Source organism: Monodelphis domestica, chromosome 8 (genome assembly GCF_027887165.1).
Source record: "Monodelphis domestica isolate mMonDom1 chromosome 8, mMonDom1.pri, whole genome shotgun sequence".
NCBI lineage: Eukaryota > Metazoa > Chordata > Mammalia > Didelphimorphia > Didelphidae > Monodelphis > Monodelphis domestica.
In genome coordinates this window covers 6,216,611-6,239,766 of record NC_077234.1, presented here as the reverse complement: position 1 = coordinate 6,239,766, position 23,156 = coordinate 6,216,611, and the positions used below count along the sequence as shown (strand labels likewise).

The window sequence follows — 23,156 nt, the reverse complement described above, 5'->3', positions numbered from 1 at the left end:
ACTAAGAGATTCCACTTTTCTAAGTATTTCTAAAAATAATTCATTGCCTGGGCTCCAAAGCTATCCAGTAGTACTATCTTAAAATCAATCAACCCATCAATCAACAAATATTTGCCATAGGGAAACTATGTGCCAGGCACTGTGCTTGCTCATGAGTAGTTTTATAAATCATGAGCTATTTTTGCCCAGTGTGGACAAAACACTAGAAAAGGGCTAAACTGGGAGAGCCTCCTTGGTCTTTCCCTGTCATTTCCTGTGTTGCTAATTTTGCAGGGCTCGTGTTTCACAGGTTCATCAAAATGTGTCTTGTGGGGCAGGTGCCAGGGTGTTTATTTGTATTAGTCTCCCAGGACTATATTTAGGTGCCTGAGCCTTTTAGATGAAAAGCAACTGGCATGTTAGTAGACCAAAGAAGTACATGTTTTCAAATTGGCCGTTTCTTTTTATACCCAAAGCCCCAAGTAATCAGGATGTGGTTGTTGCTGAGGTATGACACTGTGACTTTTCATTGCCGTGCGGGTGTAGGCATCAACAGCGACATGATGAAGGTGGAGATCAGGATAATAAGTCCACAGCGTACTGGGCAACAACTGAGTTCCATGGGAAGGGTGGGAGTTAAGGAGCAAAGAGGGCATGGCAGACATGAAAAGCCACCTGTGAAAGGATCTCAGAGGGATCCGAACGCTGCTACTTTTTTAATATAATAAAAGGATATAAGACCAACTGACACATCTAATTAGCATTGTGTTCCTGTCCATCCTTTACTGAGCCTCACAAGCATGTTAGGTGGTGCTAGATGTATTGTCATGCATATTTTACAGGGGAGGAAGCTGAGTCTATAAAAGGTTAAGAGATTTGCTGGTAGTCACACAGCTTGTACATGTCAGGAATAAGTTTGTATGTGTCAAGAGTGGCATTCGAGCCTTGACTTCCCATTCAGTCTTCTCCCCCCTTTGACAATCTCCTGCTCTGCCATACTGCAGAGAGAGCTGGCAAATGGAAAATGAAACAAGCGGCCAACATGAGAAAAGCTACATACGTCATTGTCATATTTCTTCATGGTGAGGAGAATCAATGAAGATAAATCACAACGCAGGAATGAATCAGGCTTCCCAGGATGGCTCTCTCTATATAGGAATACCTTGCATAATTTTTGGCTAGAATTTTGACTATGTAACTACAGCATTCCCTTTTCTGTCCTTTCCACTTTCTTTATTTGTTGAGATGATTTTTGTTTGCTTGTTTGTTTGTTTTATAAAGAGTATTTTTTTCCTAACGCTATGGAAAATCAAAATAACCTTTGACATTCTGTGTCAACCTATGTGAGGGATATAACTCTGGAGACACTGAAGAAATATTTGCAAACCAGGACATATAATGCTGCTAATGTGGGCACCTTCAAACAAAGCCCTGAAATATTATTTTTATTGAATTTATAAAAGATTGAATTGAATTTGATTGAAAAATTAAATCTGTATTGAACTGATAGAAATGGAAAGTGACCAGGCTATTTCATGAGCTTTAAAATGATAGAATGATAGGTCTTAAGGTCATAGATCTGGATCAGGGAGGGAACTCAGAAGCCGGACTGGCCAATTCATTTTACAGTTGAGGAAACCGGAAAGAAGCTAAGGAATTTGCCCAAGGTCAACCAAGTGGCAAGTGTTAGATGTGGGATTTGTTTAGCAGACTAACTCCAATCCTCTCTCTTTAGAGGATGATAAGAAATTCTGGTTTGGAATTTGTTCAGGTTCTAACTGTTTTAATTGCACTAAGGACTATTCAGATGCCCCATTGTGGAATCAAGATAACCTGGAATTAATGAGTTGTATGCCATGGCAATATCATCTCTGGTTCTTACTACCAAGATCATAAATCTTCAGTTAACTCACTAAAATGGCAGCACTAAGGCAGTATAGGTCAGGTGTCCTGGCACACTTAAATAGATGATTCCTATTGGCCTTTTCTCCTTACAGGAATACAAGAGCCAATGGGAATGCTCCTTCTTTGAGTGTGGTGGCACATTCTTTAATATTAGCCATAGCACAACAAATGAGAAATATTTTTGGCCATGAAAATTCTAGAAAATATGTAAAATCAGAGAAATATTGACCTCTGTGTTGTCTCTGCACTGAGAAAATCACATTCTTGATTGAATGAAATGGAATGGAATTGATTGTACTCAGTATTTTTCCACTGGTCCTGGTTTTGCCTCATTCTATTCTATCCATTTTTTCAGTGACTTTTTATGTTATGCCTCAGTGTTATAGATTTTTGAATCCCTGGGTTCTGTTTTCTAGATGCTGGACTGGAGATTTGTGGCCACTCACTTGATCCTGGCCATTTTCCTGATGCAATGGAGCACTGGGAAAGGGCCCTGGGTTGCTGCAGCACCAGAGGTAATGAAAATGATCTTTGAGTCCCTTATATATTCCCTTTCCTGGAGGGAATTGAAACCCAAATCTGAATGCTGTGCCTAGGTCACTTATGAAATAGATGTCTGGTAACAAAAATCAAGCAAACTATTTCACTCTCTTGGCCAATTTCTCTCATTTTATTCTAGTGCGAAATATAAAGTGATAGGCTTCAAATAGTATTAATTCAGCATGCAATGGCATATGATTTGGTCAATTGAATATTGCAGCAGGATCAAAAGAATGACAAAGAAATCTACATAGGTGAACTTTAATTAAAATTTCTTGTTTTCATATCTGAGTTCAATTAGAAGGATGGAAGCTCCTGGGGATAAGGTTTGGGTATTCTTATCAGTTTCCCCAGTACTTAGTAAAATGTCCTGTTCTCATTAGGGAATTAAGCATTTGTTTTACTGAATTGAATCAGAGACAAACCACTAGACAAAAATCCATTTTAATAGATACCAAATTTGGAGAAAAGGCGAACCAATCAAAATATAGCCTTTTCTGTAAGAACCAAGTCTAGAAGGGTTTCTGGCTGCCTTGCCCAAAGGGGAAAAATACAGATCAATGTAGATTCCTTATTTAATTTTAGCTACCTGAGTCTGTTGGCCCTTTGTTCACATACAAGATTCACTTTACAATAGATGGGGGTCTCCAAAAAAAAGCTTCATATCATAACAGTAGTATATGCCTTTTTTTAATACCTTTTAAGTTCTTTCTAAGAATCAATACTATGTGTTGGTTCTAAGGCAGAAGAGCAGTAAGTGTTAGCCAATGGGCATTAAGTAATCTAAGGATCACTTGCTAGAAAGCATCTGAGGCCATATTTGAACCCAGGTCCTCCTATCTCTAAGTCTGGCTCTCCATCCATTGAACCACCTAGCTGTCCCTACTGTGTAACTTTTTAAGTATACACATTCCATTGCACTCAATCCTGGTCCCTCAGGCTACTGCCTGGGAGTTACTAAAAGAGAATAATTTTGTTCCATTTCAAGAAAGAATCTTTCTTCATAGTAGTTCCCATTCTTGCACATTTTCTTTGATTTGATTTCAAGGCAGAAAAAGGCTGTTGATTTCACAAAGCATGCTGGGCATTTCTACTGTGTGTCATGCCTTGGTGGTATCAGACAAAAGAAACAGATAACTGGGGCTCTTTGCTGCCAGTTCATCCCAGCTGGGCCTTTTGCCCTGTCTCACATGAAAAAGAATAACATAAAATAAAGACTCTCTTCTAGACTCCCCTCCATTTCAACTTAACTCTCTGCTGGTCTAGTAAGATTAAATAGTACTGTAGTGCTAATGAGTGACTGCCTTTCAATGTCCTACTTCTCATAGGGAGAACATTTGTGTTGTTACCTAATCCCTCCCAACAAGGGAGAATGACGAGGACTGAAAACATCTGGGCAGGTTAAATGGTGAAAGATGGCCTCAGTACCTCAGGAATGAAACCTGTCTGGATGGCTGGGTGAATGGTATTGGCATTAACAGAAACAGTTCATTCAGGGAACTGGGCCTCAGGTCTTTGTTGGTTCTTGTTAGCCTTGATAGTACTGTTTCAATGAGAATCACATTTGATATTTTCTCTGAAAATATTTCTTTAAATATTATGAGTACATTTATTTAAAAAGATTTAAATTAGTAAAAAATCTACCCATACCTATCTGGCGACTTAGCACAACCAATGGAGATTTCAATGAAGAAGGGACCTTTGTATACATCTAGCCCAACATTTTCAATTAAGAGACAGCAGAAATCAAGGTCCTGAGAGTAGAGTTGATCTATCAAGTCCAGAGTCACCAGGTAGTATATGAATTAATAGGTATACAAATAGGCTCTCTTACTCCAAGCATACATCACTAATTCCAGTCTACTTCTATGGACAGAAATTTACAGGCAAAAGGAATATAGATGCTTTTCACTAAATGACTAATAGTTATGAGTAGAACAGAAGGTTTGTTTGTAGGACTGAAGGTTTTGGTAGAAAAGTAGGTGGGACTTAAATGGATTTAGTAACTATTAGGTACCCCATTTGGAAAATGAATTCTTTAGAACTTGGGCTCCAGCTCTATTCATAATCAGCATCAATTGAATTTGGGGGCATTTCCCACCTCCCATTTTGAATTCCAGAAGCACAGACTTTATACCTGGAAATTCCATATTATGATCCCATAAGGAGATCTCTCAGTGGTCTTAAATGTGCAAGAAAAGTGGAGACAAGAGGAGAGTACTACTGTCTCTTCATGCCCATGGTTGGTTGGTGTAGCGTCCAGAATAACGACATCTACAACAATGATGATGACAATCCTCTCTTCAGCAGGCCATTAACTCCATAGCTGAGAGTGCCCAAACTCACATTGAAAACACTGAAGAAAAATCTGCCACTGAGCTGACCCAGAAACTCCTGTTCCTTGATGAGCTGGTATCCCTGGAAAATGACGTGATTGAAACCAAGAAGAAAAGGAGTTTCCCTGTCTTTGGGGCTCCACTGGACCGACTCTCTGCTGGCTCCTTCAATATCAAAGGCAAACAGAGGTAAGTGAACACATCTGTAGCCTAGAGAAAAATAGCTTCAGTTCTAGGTTCTAAAATTGGAAAAGCTCTGTAGAGAAAGGTTCGGGGATATTCTTGTCATCAAGTCATGCTATCACCAGATGGAGAGGAGCCAGCTTTCCGAGAGGAATCTGAGCAGGAAGGTAGGAGGCCACTAATCCCTGGGACAGTCTCATTAAGCCATCTCTGTAGGAGTGCACTAAAGACCAACCACTCATCTTGAATTAGGGCAAGTAGAGGAAAGGATAACTGTCTACCCCATGGACTCTTCATTTCATCTTAATGCTGACTATGACTATCATACTGGGGGCCTATCCACATTCACATGTGCACACAATGGGGTGCATGCACACACCCACAGAGATTCATAGTATTTCAGTGGCTCGAGAATGAGTACGGTGAAACCTAAGTTAAATAGAATCTATAACACAGGAAAGATTCTGGCTAATTGCATTCACAGTTAAATGAATTGTCAGAAAAAATCCTTCTCCCTTCAATCTCTGTTAAACATCATTCTAAAATTATCCACTTTTGTCACTCTCTTTCCTTAATGACAACCGTAGTGTGACAAGAACTGAATCTTCCTTTGACGATTGAGAATCATGTCCATGACCTTGAGTTCATTATTCCAAAAAGGCATTCCCTGAGCTGTGATGGGAAGAGAAAATTAAAGATCTGGAGGTGCAGCAGGGAGGAGAGAGGCTTTGCAGACAGAATACGTATATTAAAATCGGAGATTTACTCCTTATTCTCCATGACAAATACTACCCATGTCAAATCAATAGATTGTCTGGGCCAGAATTCTTCATACATAAAATTATGGGTTAGGAGTAAAAGATACCTGTAGTCCCATGCAGCTCAAAACCTCTGAAGGACTGAATCAATCCAAACCTGAAGGCATTCTCTAGCTTTTTAAAATTGTAATAACTCCTTTATTATCTACCCATTTCAACCAATAAGAGTGCTTAAGTGCACCAAAGGAGTAGGAGTTAAATCACAGGTAGATGTAGCTTCTGATTATCTAGTTCGGTCTAGTTAATCTCCCCCTAAGAATAAGTAATGACCTAAAATCATGTAGAAAAGAAGCCAGTTCAGCTCATTTTTCTGTTAAAAACACTACAATCAGACATAAATGACAGCTATGTCACAACAATTTGAAATAACAAAAAGGAAAAAATATTAGGAGTAATTTGCCAGAGGTAGGGTTATATTCCAAATAGAGTTTTGGACCTTGAGTCAGAATTGATCTGAATTCAAATTCTGCCTGTGACATTATCTCAGTCATTTTGGGAAAATGACTTGGCTCCTCTAATTGTTTATTTCCTTCCCTATGAAATTATAAGAATGACATTTAACCCTAAGCCTCAACCTATACATGTTAGTTAGTCAAGAGGCTGACCTGAGAAACTGCAGGAGAAGTGCTAGAGGGATCTCAGCTATCCCTTTATCCATTACTATCCCCGGTGTGTAGCCCCTCTTGAAATGTTGAAAGTAAGCTGATGTCTACTTTGTGAGATGCCTAATATTACATGAAATATTCCCCCCTGCCCCCCGAGACAGCAGCTTCTTGTTAGAGGAGTCTGTCAGCAACAGAGGCCTGATGATGTACAAATTATCTGAGTCATGGAATGACTTGGATTTGCTGAAAAGGAACGACAAGAAATGGGGAATCATTTTAGGTCCAGGGGCTTAGATGAAAGTTAGCATCAGGACCGGTGGTCAGGGATGAGGGAGCATGGACAGGATGTGGCCCTGCTCTTCTTGGATGCGTGAAGTGGCCGTGGTCATTTACCGATAGCTGATGAATCATTTTTGACCATTCTCAAAAATAAACGTAAAGATTTGTTTAGTTATTTGGGATCTCAGGAATTCAGGTGCTTTGAGCAACATTCTTTCAAGGTTTTCTGACACAGAAGAATGTGAATGGGCAGCCTGCTCCTTTCCAAAGCAATGGGCAGCAGAGTTGTGCCTATGTCCTTGGGGACGTAAGACAAGCCATGTGCCCACACTCTCCCTTTATGCTCATACCTCTTCAATGAGACATATGGATCACGTCCATATTAGAAACATATGGATCAATGCATGTTAGACACATGGACGACATTCATCTTAGAGACATGGGGCTGTTCCAAACATGCCAAACCCTAACCTGTATTTAAGCCCATGTCTAACTCTAACTCAATCAGTCCCCTAATTCCATGCATACAAAACAAACACAAGGGTCATGTTGGACGTCAACTATCACAGCTTAAATAATGCTGTCACTAACTGTGAAATCTTTTCCCTCTTCTCCTGGTCCTGGGCATTCAGTAGAATAAGCATGTGTTATGCATAATTCCAGGGTCTAAACATACAAAGACCAAACCAAAGCCTGGTCCAGCCTTCATGGAGTTTCCATTCTACTAGGTTATATGACCTATAACAGATAAATACCTCAACATGTGAGCAGGAAGAAAGTCCCAATATCTGAAGGAATTAGGAATTGTTAGTTGAGTTGAACCTCAAAGCTATCTTAGGTCTCTGTGAGGCTGATATGCTAGGAGGGTGCATCCCAGGCATGTAGAACAGTGGGAAATGGGGGACGATATGTGTCCCATGGAAAAAAATATACGAGGGGAAGGACTATTGTTTTTAATCTTCTGTCCCAAAAATCTTACTTCAATGATAAGGTACAAAACTATATGTAAACAAGAACAAACATGCTTCTGAAATCTGCACAACATTTACTAAGAGTCCCTATTTCTTCTTGAAAGCATTCTTTCTTTATTCTTTGCTTCCCATTTTACACACATGGAAACTGAGGATAAACATGAGATTTTCTTTAGCCAAATCAAGTAGCCATAAGAACCCACTGGTAAAATAGACAAGAACATTAGGTTTAATGTGAGTTAGATGGCCTGGTTCTACTGCATTTCTACCTGCGTCACTTGTGTGTCATTTCACCGAAGGAGCCTCAGTTTCAACATTGGTGATATTAATGTGGGCTGAATTGTCCACAAATTCTGCCAAGTGTCTGTAAACAATTAAAAGAACATAGAAATCATAACTTGTTGATTTGTATGGGGCTACCTGTCAGATGAGATGTATGAATCATTCAGATTTATGACGATAAGATAATGCCTCCCATTAGTCTTTAGACATATCCTAGGTCCTTGGTTGGGGGCTCTGAACAGCAAGTACAGGTGGTTCAGTTTCCCAGTCACATAGGACCGGGTCATACAATGCTTAATTTCCATGCTTACTGACCTCCTTAGAATCTGGGCAGAAAAGAGTAAAACTTGACCTAAAGTTGTCCCAGGGTTTTTAACATAACATGAGCATCACATTTACCTTGTGGTTTGTTTCCCCACAGTGGGCAAACAGAATGGATTATGGGTAAATAGGAACTAATCAAGATAGAAAGCATTCCTGAAAACCCATACCTACATCTTACTTTTACCTATGCCTTTATTTACCTTTATGTACCACACCTCCTAACCTCCTTACCTTATCTCACCTAACTTACTTCCTTATTTACTTACTAACTATAACAGGTAGCTAGCTCTCTGTAGCACTGTATTACAATGTAACATAAAGCTGTTTTCCTCATGATGGAGTCAGTTTGAGGTGCCAATCAATTCTTTGGATGAGAATCCAATCTACCTGGCCCACATAAATATTGGGTGTTTGCACTAGACCATCTCTAGTGTCTCTTCCACCTTGAAATTGAATTCTCTAGCCAAATTTGACACTTTATAGAAGATCTCACATCTAGAGCCAGAAGGGAACTTGGAAGACAATTAGTTTATTCTCTCATTTTACAGATGAGAAAATTGAGGACAAGAGAGATCACCAGACTCCCCAATGTCACATGAGTTCTAAGTAGCAGAGGAAGGAGTTCAACCCAGATCCTTTGACTCCATTGGCAATGTACCCAACTGTCCCCCTACTTTCACCATTATATATCATTTTTCTTCTTGAATCGACTAAGCACTATGGGTGCTCATTAACTAAATTTTAAAGGTGAGGAAACTGACACTGAAGAAATTCAATAACTTAACCTTAATTATAGAACTAAGATACAGAGGAAAGATTCAAAGCCATTCATTCTATCTCTCACTTTCATTCCATTCCATAGGTTGTTCCATATAGGGATCCCCCTCATCCCCCTCCCTGAGAATCCCCAAATCTTTTCAGGGTTGACTCAAGGTTGCTCCTTACTAGGATCAGTTCAATAGTTCATAAACACCCTACCTCCACCCCTACCAATAATTATAATTTTCTTTTCTTTAAATGCTGATCCCCTTCCCTAGCATCACTTAAACAGCACATATTAAGAATGAGACCTCCTTTTGAGTAGGAAATGATTTCTGTTTGTATCTCTTATGTGTGCTGTCACATGGTAGGGCTTGATCTGTGATAGCTGAACTGAACCTAATGGGAAGCCCCTCGTATCTCCTGACTCCAAATTTGGGGTGATTGCTGCAATATACATCTGAGTATTTTCAACACACATCATTGGGCATATCTTCATTTGCCCCTTTCCTACTTCCCATTACTTAGTAGAATGAGTTAACTTAGAGGATTCTTGGGGTCAAAGAATGCTTAAAGGTGGAATGGGAAAAGATGCTTATATTCATTCCAGTTGACCTGAGTCTAAAGAATACTTCAAACTGTTCAGCTCGTTTCAGCTAGATGCCAACTTGAATTAACATCCTTTTACCTTTTGTTGGTTCCTTCTGGGAAAAAAAGTGGGAAATATTTCCTTAGTGGCCTAAGCTCAAAGGTCTAGGCAGCAAAGACAGAGGTAATGAAGGTACATATCAAACAATAGCATTTTCCCCATCCATTTCCAAGTTAAATGCTGGGAAGAAAATATTTTGAATATTCATGAAAAAAAATTATTTTAGAAGTCTTTCCATGAAAACTCAGAAACAACCAAGTAATGAAGGTTGGAACTTTCTCAGAGAAGAAAGAAAAAAGAGATTTCTTGCACCTTTTTTTCTTTTTCTAAACATAAACCTCAATTGTAATGGAGTATTACTTGTGTAAAGGTTCAGGGTAGAATTTCAGAAGCTTTAGACTTCACTGCTGTCCTTAGGAAGATGGGACTCCATAAATAAGTAGTAGAGTGCTTGCATAGTTAAACAGTCAGAGTTAGGAGAGTTTCTGCTCATTTGCAGTAGAAATCAGGACTTTCCACCATCACTGTCCTCTGTACTATGTTCACAGTTAAACAATTAAAAGAGTAATCTATGAAAAAGGTCAGAAAATAATGGAATCTCCTTTATAGATATGCTTATATAAACCATGTCAAAAGCTATTCCATCTGTTACTATGTGAAATACCTACAGATTTAATATAGAAATGTATGTATGGACCCTATTCAATGGCACCGTGGTCTCACCCATGTTTTAACTCTGCCCAGTACTACATAGAAGCAGAGAATCATTGATTGAGAACTGGAAGGAAACTTGCAGGGCCATCAGTTTTACAGATGAGGAACAATTAGATTAAATGGCCTGCCAAGTATCACAGAGCTAGTAAGGGTCTAAGGTAGAATTTGGTCCTAGGGTCTCCTTGACCCCAAACTCAGTGCCATCTGCCATTCTTCCTCTCAACTCATCCATTCTCTTCAACCCTATCCATGTCCTCCACAAATTTTGTCGGAGGTGATTTATCAAATGTGTTCATAAAAATAAAGTATAACAACATAATTCTAGTATATAATAATTATTATGTATTATTATAATATAATAATGACATGAAAAGTAAATGTGATTTCATCATAGTCAATTCCTAGTTTGGGACTATAGACCATGACCACTTATAATTAGTATGGGGAGTCTAAAGAATTGGATGAAGCACGTTGAGACAGTGTGTCTGAATTGACAAAGGTCACAGAGCTCCAATATAACTCTCTGACTTAGGAGTTGAACCAAAGTTTTCTTGACTCCAACTTCCATACTTTCTCATTTTATATTCTCTATTCATTCTATTTATAAAACTATCTACACATCTATCCATTTATCCATCTTTCCATCTGTTGATCAACTATATAGCATACATTTATCTGTATCTCTCCACATATCTCTACATTATGTGCCTTGCATTCCATCAATGAAGCCACCAATTTACTGACATGACTATTGCATCCATCAGTATTGATCATAGGTCATCCTCACCTTTTTATCCTATGTTACATGGAAATATATTTCATTCCTCATTTTCCTCCTATTCATCCAGAAAAGAACCTATATTGGGATTTGTCTATGTTCAAATACTGCAGGCAACATTCATCACTTAAACCATCTGTTTAATATTCAGGCAATATTATTTCAAAATATTTTTAGTAATGGTAATGATGTAGGCCCAAAAGAGATGCAAAATTAGAGATGGAATGGACATCTGGACAAAAAACTTTGCCAGAATATAAACAAACAAACTTCAAACTCATAAGGAAAACACAATCGACACACACATACAAACATAAACACAAACTTGCATAAAAAAAAATCACACATCTCAAAAATGTGTGAACACACAGACACACACATATACATACAAATACTCACACACATATACAAACACTTAATCATTCCCAAATTCTGTCTCTTCTCCTTCTGGACTTGGGCTGCAAAATGTCACCTTATCTTCTCTCTCCAGTGGAAGGATGCCCTTCTTGGATCCTTCAGCCAAACCTCATCCCAAACCTGTATGACTCTTTTTTGAGTACAGAAAGCTTGCTTCCCTTTTTGTCTCTTTCCCTTTCTCATTTTGCAGACATGTGTAGCTGTGAAATCCTTACCCATTTCTAATCCCAGAGGCTTAGCAACTCAACAGCAGCTCCTCTCTAAATGTGGCTTTCAATGTGTTAACTTGCCCCTTTCCAAAGTATCATCTCCAACATCTCCTTCTTATTAATCTGTTCATTTGCTAATGTCTAGCATATTTGGGGGACACAAACTTCCTGTATGTCTTGCACATTACAGAAACCTTATAAATATTGCTTGTCTGGAATTGATAAACATCCGACTTAAGTTTAACTAGTCCAGTGGTTTGCTGCTGAAATTAGGATGGAGAGATTCTCCCTCTTAAAGACAAGCTTAATTAAGGCAGGAGTTCTTAGGCTTTTTTGTATTATACGCACCCTCCGTGCCCCCAACCTGTCGATGAAGCCTATTTAATGTATTTAAATGAATACAATAAAATCCATATGATTACAAAGGAAATCAAAGTTTAGTGAAGATAAATTTTTTTTTCCATCCAGATTAGAAAGAACCTTGAAGTCTCTTTCTAGATTCTTTGGGGTTCCATGGAACCAATATTAGGAACCCCTGCTCTAAGAGTATTAAGGGAACTCTCATCATTCCAGGTTCCCATCTACTAAAAATAGGTCATCTATAAAACAGTATTTATATTTTATCAAGGCCTACCCCTCAGGGGCAATGAATTCTATACAGTCACTTCTCTTTATGAGAAATGCAATTTATTTTTGTCTTTTTATAAAATGTCCTCACAGTTATATCATTCATTGGTTACCATTATATGTAACCTCAGCACCTTGACATTCTGGATGCTTAATGATCTTAGTTGGATTGGGGAATTTGTCAAGGTGACATAGCCTCTGGCGAAGATGTTATCATTGGGTACATGGTTGTGTTGAATGCATACTCTTCAGAATTTGACAGTCTTATATCATAGGACTTTAGATCTAGGCCTGGAAGAGGTCATCATTGCAATTCTCTCCTTCGATAGATATGGAAACTAAAGGCCATGGAGGTAAGTGACTTTCCTAAGCCATGACCCTTCCTTGGGCCTCTATAACCATCCAGATTATTATCATTAGAAAAGGATACTATTGTCCTTTGGGAGTCCTTCTTCCAGTCCTCTGACTCTAGGATCATTGAAATACCTCTCCCCTTGGAATTGGCCATTACAGGATACTTTTCTTAAGATCATAGGATTACAATCAAAATTGAGAAAAAAGATAAGCCAACTTCCAGTTTGACTCCTTTATTTTATAGATGAAGCCCAAAGAGCTTCAGTTACCTGCCCAAGATTGTAAAAGTAAGCAAGTATGACAGGTAGGATTTGATGGCAGGTTCTCTGACTACTTCAGCAATAATCATAAAACTCAAGATGCATTTGTCCATCCCCTATATAGGTGGTGGTTGTTTTATTTTGTTTTACAATTAATCTGAGCAATTCATTCACTGATTCCTAGAATCATCAAATATTAGAGGTTAAAAAGCAGCTTGAAGCCATCTAGTCCAACAAACAAACACCTTAAACAGAATCCCCTCCACACCATTTCTGCCTAGTGGCCCCCAACCACCTTCAAGGTGGAGAAACCCACTACCTTCTAAAATAGCCTATTCCACTTGGGATAGCTCCAATTGCTAGTCAATTATTTCTCCTGAAAATTAGATAGTCTGTCCTTCTAGAACAAATATTTTCCCCTCCAGGTTCTATCTTCTGAAGTAATGAAAAATAGCCTTGGTCCTTCTTCTTAGTGACAGCCAATGAATTATTAGGAGAGAGCTACCCTTTAAATCATTTGTAACAATGTTAAGTAACATGGAGGAATTCCTTTACTGACACTTATGGAGTCATGCTTGTCAATCTCTTCTTCATCTTTCCCTTATCCAAACCATTTCCCACTATGACACAAAACTACATCCTGAAACCTAAAGTCCTGTTGTCCACCTCTATAATCCTTTGATGGAGAAGCACCTTAAGGATCTAAAGAGATCCCATTCCACACCAAACCTCAAGAATCATGATTTTTCAAAGTTATCTCATAATGTTAGAACAATGTATTTTATTTCAATTAGAAGGAAAGGAATTTGTGGTTTATAACAGCTATTCAGCAGCCAACTTAAAGCACTGGCTCTGGAATCATTGGTCCTAAATTCAAATACCACCTCTACTGCTTAGTCCTAGTGAAGTTGGACAAATCATTTAACCTTCCCAGGTCTCAGTACCTCAGGGGGAACTAGATAGCCTCTGAGATACCTTTCAGATCAGAATCTATTCTCTTAACACAAGAAAACATCATGTGATCTTCCAAGGTTAAATGTAGTGCCACAATTGGATATACCATAAGGAGGACCTCTGCCATTTGGGTTGAGCCAACAATGCAATAGACTTTCTCCGATTATATAGGGAGAAGCACACATGTAAACTGACCATTTTTTTTTTAAACTTGGAGAAGTTTTGAATCATAGAGTGACTCCTGGTGGTGAAGTGGCTGAAAGTCTCTAGGAGCCCTTTGGTACATCTCTCTTCTCCATTTAGCATAGACATGATTCAAAGAAGCCTTAGGAAAGTGAATAAGGAAATCTTGTTGGAAGGACGTCCCTCCAGTCTTGAGAAGGGTTTCCTTCCTTTGGGAGCCTCCAATAGCTGGGCATCACTGATTCTAAGCTTCTCATATTTGCAGTGCTGTGAACATGAAAAGAAACTGTGATATCAGGCTGGCATCTGGAAAATGATCTTGTGTTTCTTGCATGCAGACACGAAAGCGTCCAAAGGTGCCCATTAATAACTCCCAAGGCCACTGTGGCTTGGCTAGGCAGCCAGTTGACAGAAAGAGATCCTAGGTCTTCAGTGGACTTCACCTCTAACAGGTGAAGTTCTAACTTCTCTTCTAACAGAAGAGACAGTTGGATTTGGGGAGCTGAAAAGTGACAACCAAACTAGGCTGTGTTGGGGGAAGAATCATGAAGAGGAATGTTGATGATGGTCCTGTCCATCTTCTTACTCAGAGCACTGATTCTGGAAGGAAGTCTACAAGGAACATGAATAAGTGAGAAAGTGTTCAGAGGAGGCAGTCAGCTATTGAGGTGTCCCCAACTTATGCTGCAGGTGTAACAATGGAAGTACCTCATCCCTTTAACCTAGAGGAGAGAATGCCGCAGGCAGAGATGGGAAATGAATAGATATCTTGAAATCTTTGAAGCCTGTCCTGGAGCAGAGGATTGATCTTCATTCTGCCGGGACCCCATGGATAGAATCAGAAACAATGGGGGTGAGGTAGCAGTGAAACTGCCAAAAAAAAACAATTAGGCCTCACGTCCAGATCAATCAATCCCCTAACAACGAGAGCTGCCCAAGTGGGGTGGGCTCTTTTGGGAGACCACAGGGGCCTTGTCTCTAAAAGTCTTCAAACATGGTCCGGATTACTCTTCTGGCTATATAAGAAATTCATTTTACATCCAGCATTGCTGAGATGGTCTCTGACATCCCTTCCTAGGATGAGATGCTGTCCTTGGGCACCAGAATCCCTCGAAACCTATCTCTAAATGATTGATGTGGGTAAGAGTGAAGCTAATCCAGGCTACTTCCTGGGTACCAGCCAGGGAAGGGCATATTCAGGAGTGGGATTTAAAGAAGCCAAAAGTCTAACTGATGCCCAACTCAGAGGTTTCTTCTTCTTAGTTTCCCTCCTGAATATTCTCAATTTTCTTTTGGGCCCTTTTAAAAGCATTTGAAGGTTGAGCCTCAATACTGCATTTTAAAACAAATCACCTTTAAAACTTGTCATACCCTCAGTTTGTCACAAGAGGGACTAACGCGCAAAGGGAAGCTTCCCTCTTGCCCTAAGTTTGATCTAATGTCTCAGACTGAAATCCAAGTTACCTTTTTTCTTGCTGCTCTTCTTTTGTTGTTGCTGTTGTTGTTTTTCATTTGTCATGGACCCCCAAAGGTCCCTGGGTGTGCTGAGGGAAGGACAGGAAGGAAGGGAGAAGAAAAGAGGCCGAAGGATGGGTCAAAATGAGAAGACACTTTCCAAAAATGTTTCATTCTAGGAAAATGTCCGGATGAAAATAGGAAGAACCTCCTGCCTTTTGAGCAGGCGTGACCTGTAAGACAGCTGGAGCAAGTGGGCTTTCAGAGCTGATTTTCCCAGATGCTTGTCTTCCTGTTATAGCAAACCCTAAAGGGTCACCAATCCTCAGTCCTACCCTATCTCTGAGAGGGTCTTTTTGCATCACTTGTGTATAATCTGTCTTTGTCATTAGAATCTTTCAATGATTTGATTTTATTTCAGGTTTGGGCCTATAATGTTGTTAACATCAGAAAATATTGATGAGAAAATTCCCCCCACACACATACACACACACAAATCCCACCAGCTCTGCACCTTAACCTCTCAGAGAGCTGCCTGGGAAACTGAGAGGTCCAGTGACTTTCCCCAATTTACCGGGGGGAGGACATGATCCCTGATCTCCTGACTCTGAGGTCACTTTTCCAGCCAAGCCATCACCATCCATTGTCTCTTTTCACTATCTAGTGAAGTCTAGCTTTGTGTAGACACGCCCTTGTAGAAATGCCCTCCATCTGTCTAAGCTCTGCTTGCTTGGCTCTAGGAGGGGCATTGGACAAGTGTTTATTAACAAGCTATCTTCTCTTATTCGCTCAGTCCCCTTGTTGCCTCATGTTGGAGGGAAGACAAGAGGAAAGAGAGGAGGGGAGACGTTAAGAGAAGATGTACATGTGAAGATAGGCCAGAGAGAAGACTAGACTTGAGAAGTTTGGGGAAACTATTGAAATTTCAGGTGATGGGTTTGTGGAAGAGATTGATTGGGGGGAGCTATAGTGAGACACATAGAGACTTAAGAAGACAAAAAGCTTCCAACTTGCCTCAGTATTAGAAACTAAGGATAATGAGAGTGGCCTACACTACCCTAGAAGGTAATGATCTTTCTAGTATTGAAAATGTTTGAGCAAGAGTTGCATCTCCTGCAGGAGGAAAAATACAGCCAAGTCCTTCTCTTCTTCCTCCCTTGGTTCCCCTAGTTCTTCCCTTGCCATCTTTATTATGGGGGCTCATGGACATTCTCCATTTGGGACCATTGGAACCCTCCTACTATGGAAGTAAAGGACACAGTCGAGGTTGGGTTTAGAAATGTTGATCCCACTAAATAACTATCAAGATCAACTAACCAAAAGACTGCTGGACTTTCCCAGCTCCCTTTCTGCATGGGCAGTGGCCATTCAGACACCTATAGGAAAAGTTGCTGGAGAAATTAAAGTGTCAAAAAATAGGCTTTGGAAATGTGCAAGTACACAGACTCAAATCCTACCTCTGGTGCTATCTATGTAAACCTTAAACAAGTCACTTAAGCCTTCTCAACATCAGTGTCCTCAGTTCTTCAAGGAATGATTTGTACTAGATGGCTTCTAGGACCCTTCCAGCATTCAATTTAGGAGCCTTGGATTTCACATTCACTGGCCTTTCACTGGTGTATTTGCCTTTTAAACTCATCCTTCCTAATCCATTTACCTTTCAAACTCACTCTTCCTAATGTCCATGTCTTCCAGAAAAACGGTGGAGCTTCCTAAAAGGCGATTCGGAGTCCCCATTGATCGGATTGGAAGCAACCGTCTTACAAACACCAGAGGTTAGCAGGATCCATGGGTAAGTACCATGTGATTAAAGGACAATGAAAAGGGTCCCCTTGAAGATAATTCAAAATGGACTCACTGTGTTCACTAGTCACATACTCTCTTGTGGGAGACTGAATTTTCTGACATACATGATTTCCCAATATGAGAATCCTTCTAGTAGAATAATAAATGGTGCTTATTTTATATCATGTTATATTGAGATTTAATTTTTGAAATCTAAGAATTCACATAAACCAATCATTAATTATCTTCCTGCATTCCTAAATTACTGGGAAACAAATGCTGAAAGGAATATTCATTGATCCTATCACTTGATCGATAATCACAGAATGGAAGAATTTAGAGCTAGAAGGAACCTCAGTTGCATCTGGCCCAGCTCCTACATCCGAAAAACTCTTCCTGACACCACAGCAAATAAGAGATCATTCAACCTGATTGTGATGATCTTCAGTAGCTTGGAGCCAATTCCCTTCAGAGGTAGCTGATGCATCTCATTTCTCTTTGATTAAAGGACCTGTCTGACCCCAAACCTCAAGCAGATGTGGCATATTCATCTCATTGCTCCTCTTTCTTCTCCTTGAGGCCAGCCAGTACACATCCCCTCTTTCTGTCTTTTGTGCTTATTTATAACCAAGAAGCTTCTTCTTTTGAGGATCAGTAAGTAGTAGGCAAAAGGACTTCTGGCCAAGAAAGCTTAGTCCAATCATGATCACATTATGGCATGAAGATTTCTTGAGTGCAGGTACTATCTGGTCTGATCGAAGCATTTCACGGTGATGTGCATGGAACTGGCCAAATGTATATGGAATTGTCAAGTGATCAGAAACTTTCCTTGAGATAGAAATAATTGAGAAGTTTTCTGCAGGCAGCCCAAGAGGCAGAGCTCTCACCCTACTCATCTCCAGGTAGCTTTTTCTTTTGGCTTTCTCCATCTTGCTTGCTTCAAGGGAAGTAAGCATTGACCCAGATCTCTTTGGGTTCATGGCTACTCTTATCACATCATCATGCCTGTGTATTATTAACATTTTCCCCTGCCAACATGCCTTGCAGAAAGAGGAAACACAAATCTTGGCCTAGAGATGGCATCACCTTACTCCCGGGTGATAAAACCTCATCATCCCTGAGAGCCCTCCCTTCAGATGAACTGAGAACTTGATAAACTCCTGAGAAGCCTGTGCTTGGGAGTACATGTTCTCTTCCTGGCCTCCTCTTCATCCTCTTACTCCATCACAATCTCAACCAACTCAGCTGTAAAGAGATCAGAACTCCTGCCAAAACATTCTACTAGGAGCATTTAGGTGACTCAGTGAATTGAAAGCCAGGGCTAGAGATAGGAGGTCCTGGGTTCAAATATGGACTCAGGCACTTCTTATATGTATTACCCTGGGCAAGTCACTTAACCCTTATTGCCTAGTCTTTACTGCCAATGTAGAACTACCTTGAAACCAATATTCATTACTAATTCTAAGATGGCAGGTATAATAGGAAAAGGAAGAATGCATAAGAGCTTTGCAAGGTGAACTTCCAAGCGATTGACAGAGACATGTGATGGAGAGTCACATGGGAGCCTGGGTCAAGATCAGGGTGAAAGTTTTGTTTGGAACCTTCTTGACCCAGGCTCCCATGTGACTCTCCATCACATGTCTCTGTCAATCGCTTGGAAGTTCACCTTGCAAAGCTCTTATGCATTCTTCCTTTTCCTATTACACAGGTAAGGGTTTAAAAAATCGATTACCACCAGTCCCATTCATCCACACACACACATAGTCATAAACACATACAGACTTATGGCTAGATACATATATAAACCCTTATTTACTTGGGCACATACATAGGCATAGACCCATAGAGACTCAAAAACCCATTCCTATACCTACACTCACATACATCCAAACAAATGCACATATACAGCCTCCCAAGGAAATTCATACTGACGAAAACTCTTATTCCCAGAGAATTGGTGGACATAGAATCGATATCATTGTTGTCATTTGGTGACTCATTGACCACCCCCAAGACGTGATTCGCTCGGACTTGACTGACATCAGTATCAGATGTCACGCTGACATACACAGATGACATTTGCATGGTGTTGATGATTTGGGGTTAGTTTGATTGTTTGCTTTTAATGGTGAAGGTACAGTGTTCAGCTGAAATAGGAACAGATCAATTGTGACAGGAATCCAGTCATTTTCTTAAACCCTCACTTTCTGTCTTGGAATCAATTCTGTGTATTGGTTCCAAGGCAGAAGAGTGGTAAGGGCTAGGCCATGGGTGTCAAGTGACTTGTCCAGGGTCAAACAGCTAAGAAGTGTCTTAGGGCAGATTTGAACCCAGGACTTCCCTTCTCTAGGCTTGACTTTCAATCCACTGAGCTACCCAGATGCCGCCCCCCCCCCCCCATCACTTCTGGAATTCCTTAGCCCCTTTATTTTTTCTTGTCAAAGTTTGAATTGGGAAAAATATGAAGTGAAGTGGCTCAAAGGAATGATTGCTTTCACTCATTATTTCTGCATCTTGACAGTAAAATTTTATTCTCAAACATATTAGCATTTCTGGCTCTAGTCAAGATTAGAGGAAAAGTTCTGTTTGTTCCTGGAGTAAGAGGATTTTGGTTTGAATCCTGCCTCTGAAGCTAATGTTCATCGTGACTTTGGAAAATTGAATAAATGTCCCTGGCCTCAGTTTCATCATGTGTAAATGAGGACTTGGAATTAGTTTCTGAGGCTTCTTTTAGCCCCAAATCTTTAGTTCTCTGGTCTTCCAGGCCAGAAAAGCCATTTTCCATTAGATTTCTGACCTAATTTCGCAAACCTCAGAGGTTGTAGTTTTCGATAAAGCTTTGAATATTCACTAAATTCAAGTGGCTTTCCTAGAGCAACCCAAACATGGAAATTTGGTCATTGTCACTTCTAATCCAAGTGGTTATATCATTACAATGCCAAGAAAATCTCAGAGTTATGGAATATAAAAAGTAGTATTTCAAAATGAATATTTTCATCTTATCCCCACAGAGCTTTCCAGAATGTACTGTTTTCTCTTTTTTAACTCACAATCATTAATTTCCATATCATGATATCATATCAGAATCTTCTGTCAGTGAGATATGACCCATCTACCATTGCTCATATGGTTTTCAAGGCTTCATAGCTCCGTCATTCATTGACCTTGTGTTGTTTCTCCAGATGTTTAAGTTTACAATGGCCTTTACATACACTCTTCTCTTTGATCCAGACCATAGTTCTGGGAGCTATTTAGAATAAACTTTGTTCTCCCCACTTAAAGGATGAGAACATTGAGGCCCAAAGAGGAGACATGACTTGCCCATATTCTTACAGGGACCAGCCGTCTTCACAGTGAGTCTAGGATTCTTTCCATTGCCTTCCTGATGCTAATCTAGCACGGCCAAGTGAACACCCTTCTTCCTTTCACATTTCTACGGTAGACGGATATAGTAACTGACTTTAAGAAAATCTTGTTTTCTTTCTGTGGGGTTCTATGTGAATGCTTCTAGGTTTCACTTTACGCCTGACAACTTGAAGCGAAACTCAGTCCTGACCACTGGAGTTGTGCTTGGTTTGAGGTTAAGGCTATGCAAAATGGCCACATTTTTCATAATTTCCACCCACAACTAGAATACCATCATTAGCGCACGGTTTGGGAAGGAAGGTAATATGAAGCAGCTCCCCGGTGAGCTCCTGAGAACTTTAATCGCACAGGACTAAGGTTGGGCCTCCAAGCCCAACCTACCCCCAGGGTCAGCACTGGCCCTTTCGGAATCTGGGGGCATCTATTACTAACAACAACTTTTCCAGAGAGCTCCTCTCCTCTGCTGTGTGGAATGCCCAGGCAGCTTCTGCAGGAAAGTTTGTCTTTCCAAATCCTACACAAAAGAAATTGGAAGCATTTCCTTTGAGAAGAAATTGTTCACATTTATTGTGGAAATGGTTACTAGGCTCAAAATAATTACTTGGTTGAAACAGGGTCAATCAAGACCTTGATCTGAACCTTGTTCTGCCAGAGTCCTAAGGAGATATCAAGTTAACCCTTGAAGTCTCACAGAGAACTTGGGAGGAGCCCAGAGGGAAATGTTGTCCCAAGAGAAGAGACCCTAGGCCAGATTATAGATTGTTTTAAATGTGTCCAGAGGCAAAAAGCCTACCTTTGCCCTTGAAGTGTAGAGCTCAGCTGTGTCAAGTTAGCTGCTTCGATTTCCCTCATGCAATGATGCCACCATGCACTTGGATTTTCCCATTATACAAGACCACAGAGACCAAGTGGGCAAAGAGGACTGTTCAAAAAGGAAAGAGAGGGGAAATGGATGTAGTCATTTGGGCATATTAAAACCACCACATTTCTATAATCTTTTGAGGTTTTCAGAAGGCTTTCTTTCCTTAACCTTGTGAAGCTGGAAGAGAAAGCCTTGTACTCACCTTACAGATGAGAAAACTGAGACTCTAGAGTTTATGGAGCTTTTCCATGGCCACCTAGCCAGAATTGTTAAAGCTTCAACTCAAATCCATATGTCTGGGCTCCAGGTGTAATTATCCAAACCTATATGCCTCCTTTTTGGTGCAGTTGAAAGGTGATTCGACCAAGGAGCCATCCTTGGTCCATGGGAAGAAAGGATCAATCCAAGATGGTGAGATCCTCAGGGACAAGACAATCCATTTATCAGTGCACGTTAGGATTTTCTCTACAATACCTTTGCTTAGAAAGCTTCATGGAGTAATCAGCATTTAAATGATTTGCCCAGGATCACACTGCCAGGAAGTATCAGAGGTGGAACTTGAACTCAGTCCTTTCTGACTTGTTCTCTATCTAGCACACTATGCTTCCTTGCTGAGGATGGCAAGAAATGAGACTGAATGGGGCTCCAGAAGCTACCCTGAACATTCCCCTACTCATGTCACTGTCCTTTGTTATTGTCTCAGGAAATAAGATGGAGACTAGAGATGTGGCAGGCAGACAGGCATTTTGGTGATGCTTCCTGGTTGGGAGATTTGGCTAAGTGCTGAGATTTCTAATCTCAACTTCCAGACAAAGCATCCAGGCTCCATGTGTTCTCCTGGCTTGTTACTTTTCATTTTATTTTGACCATTTTAACAGCTTCACTCTTCCTTTCTGCAGGTGCTGCTTTCTGGGATGATATGTGACAGAAACCCCACTGGAGAAGACTTATGTCTTATCCTAATGAATAACCCTCTATCAACCCAAGCCCTCCTCCTTCTCTGCATCAAATGAGACCCCTGTCACTCCCCTTGAATGTTTCGCATCTCAGTATGTGACACTTTTCCTTCGAAACATTAAAGAAAAATCTTCCAAGCTCTGCAAGCTGTCTCGAAAGTCTCTTGTTTTAAGAGAATCTGCATAGTGTATGTTGATAAGATTCAGCCCAAAATCACACAGAATGTGTGGACTCCGCTGACGATTAGGAGGCATCACTTAGGCTTGAGGGATCTTTTCAGGAAAGAGGCGCCAAAGTTCTCCATTTTTGTTTCTGTGGTGTAGAGACAAGAGAATGGTGTCTATGCTTCCTTAGAGTAATCTTTCACTTCCTTTACTTGTCTCTTCTCTGCTGTGACTAGTAACCTTTATCTACCTGGAAATCTGAAATGTGCTGGATGATTATGAGACAGTGGTGTTCTCCCCATCACCTTCCAACTTCTTCCCCATCCTCAACTTAGTCATAGACCCAGAAGACCCAGAATATAAATATTAGGAAAACAGCAATCAAAAAGGTCTTTGTTGTCTTTCTTCACAAAAACTGTGGTGCCAACCATGTGGCTTCAA

At 40.2% G+C, this 23,156-nt stretch overlaps 1 protein-coding gene across 3 annotated transcripts in view; it reads left to right on the top strand.

Moving 5' to 3' along the window:
• The window catches only part of OSTN (osteocrin), a 98,534-nt gene extending 75,837 nt beyond the window's left edge, over positions 1 to 22,697 (top strand). For 2 of the 3 annotated variants that reach the window (XM_007502456.2, XM_016425342.2), the window contains exons 3-6: positions 2,301 to 2,399; positions 4,732 to 4,949; positions 17,277 to 17,373; positions 22,494 to 22,697. In XM_007502456.2, the coding sequence (XP_007502518.1) occupies positions 2,301 to 2,399; positions 4,732 to 4,949; positions 17,277 to 17,361 (402 nt within the window). In that variant the 3' untranslated portion in view covers positions 17,362 to 17,373; positions 22,494 to 22,697. The remainder of the gene's footprint in view (positions 1 to 2,300; positions 2,400 to 4,731; positions 4,950 to 17,276; positions 17,374 to 22,493) is intronic. The other variant, XM_016425343.2, reaches the window with a different exon arrangement.
• Positions 22,698 to 23,156: the final 459 nt, after the last annotated feature.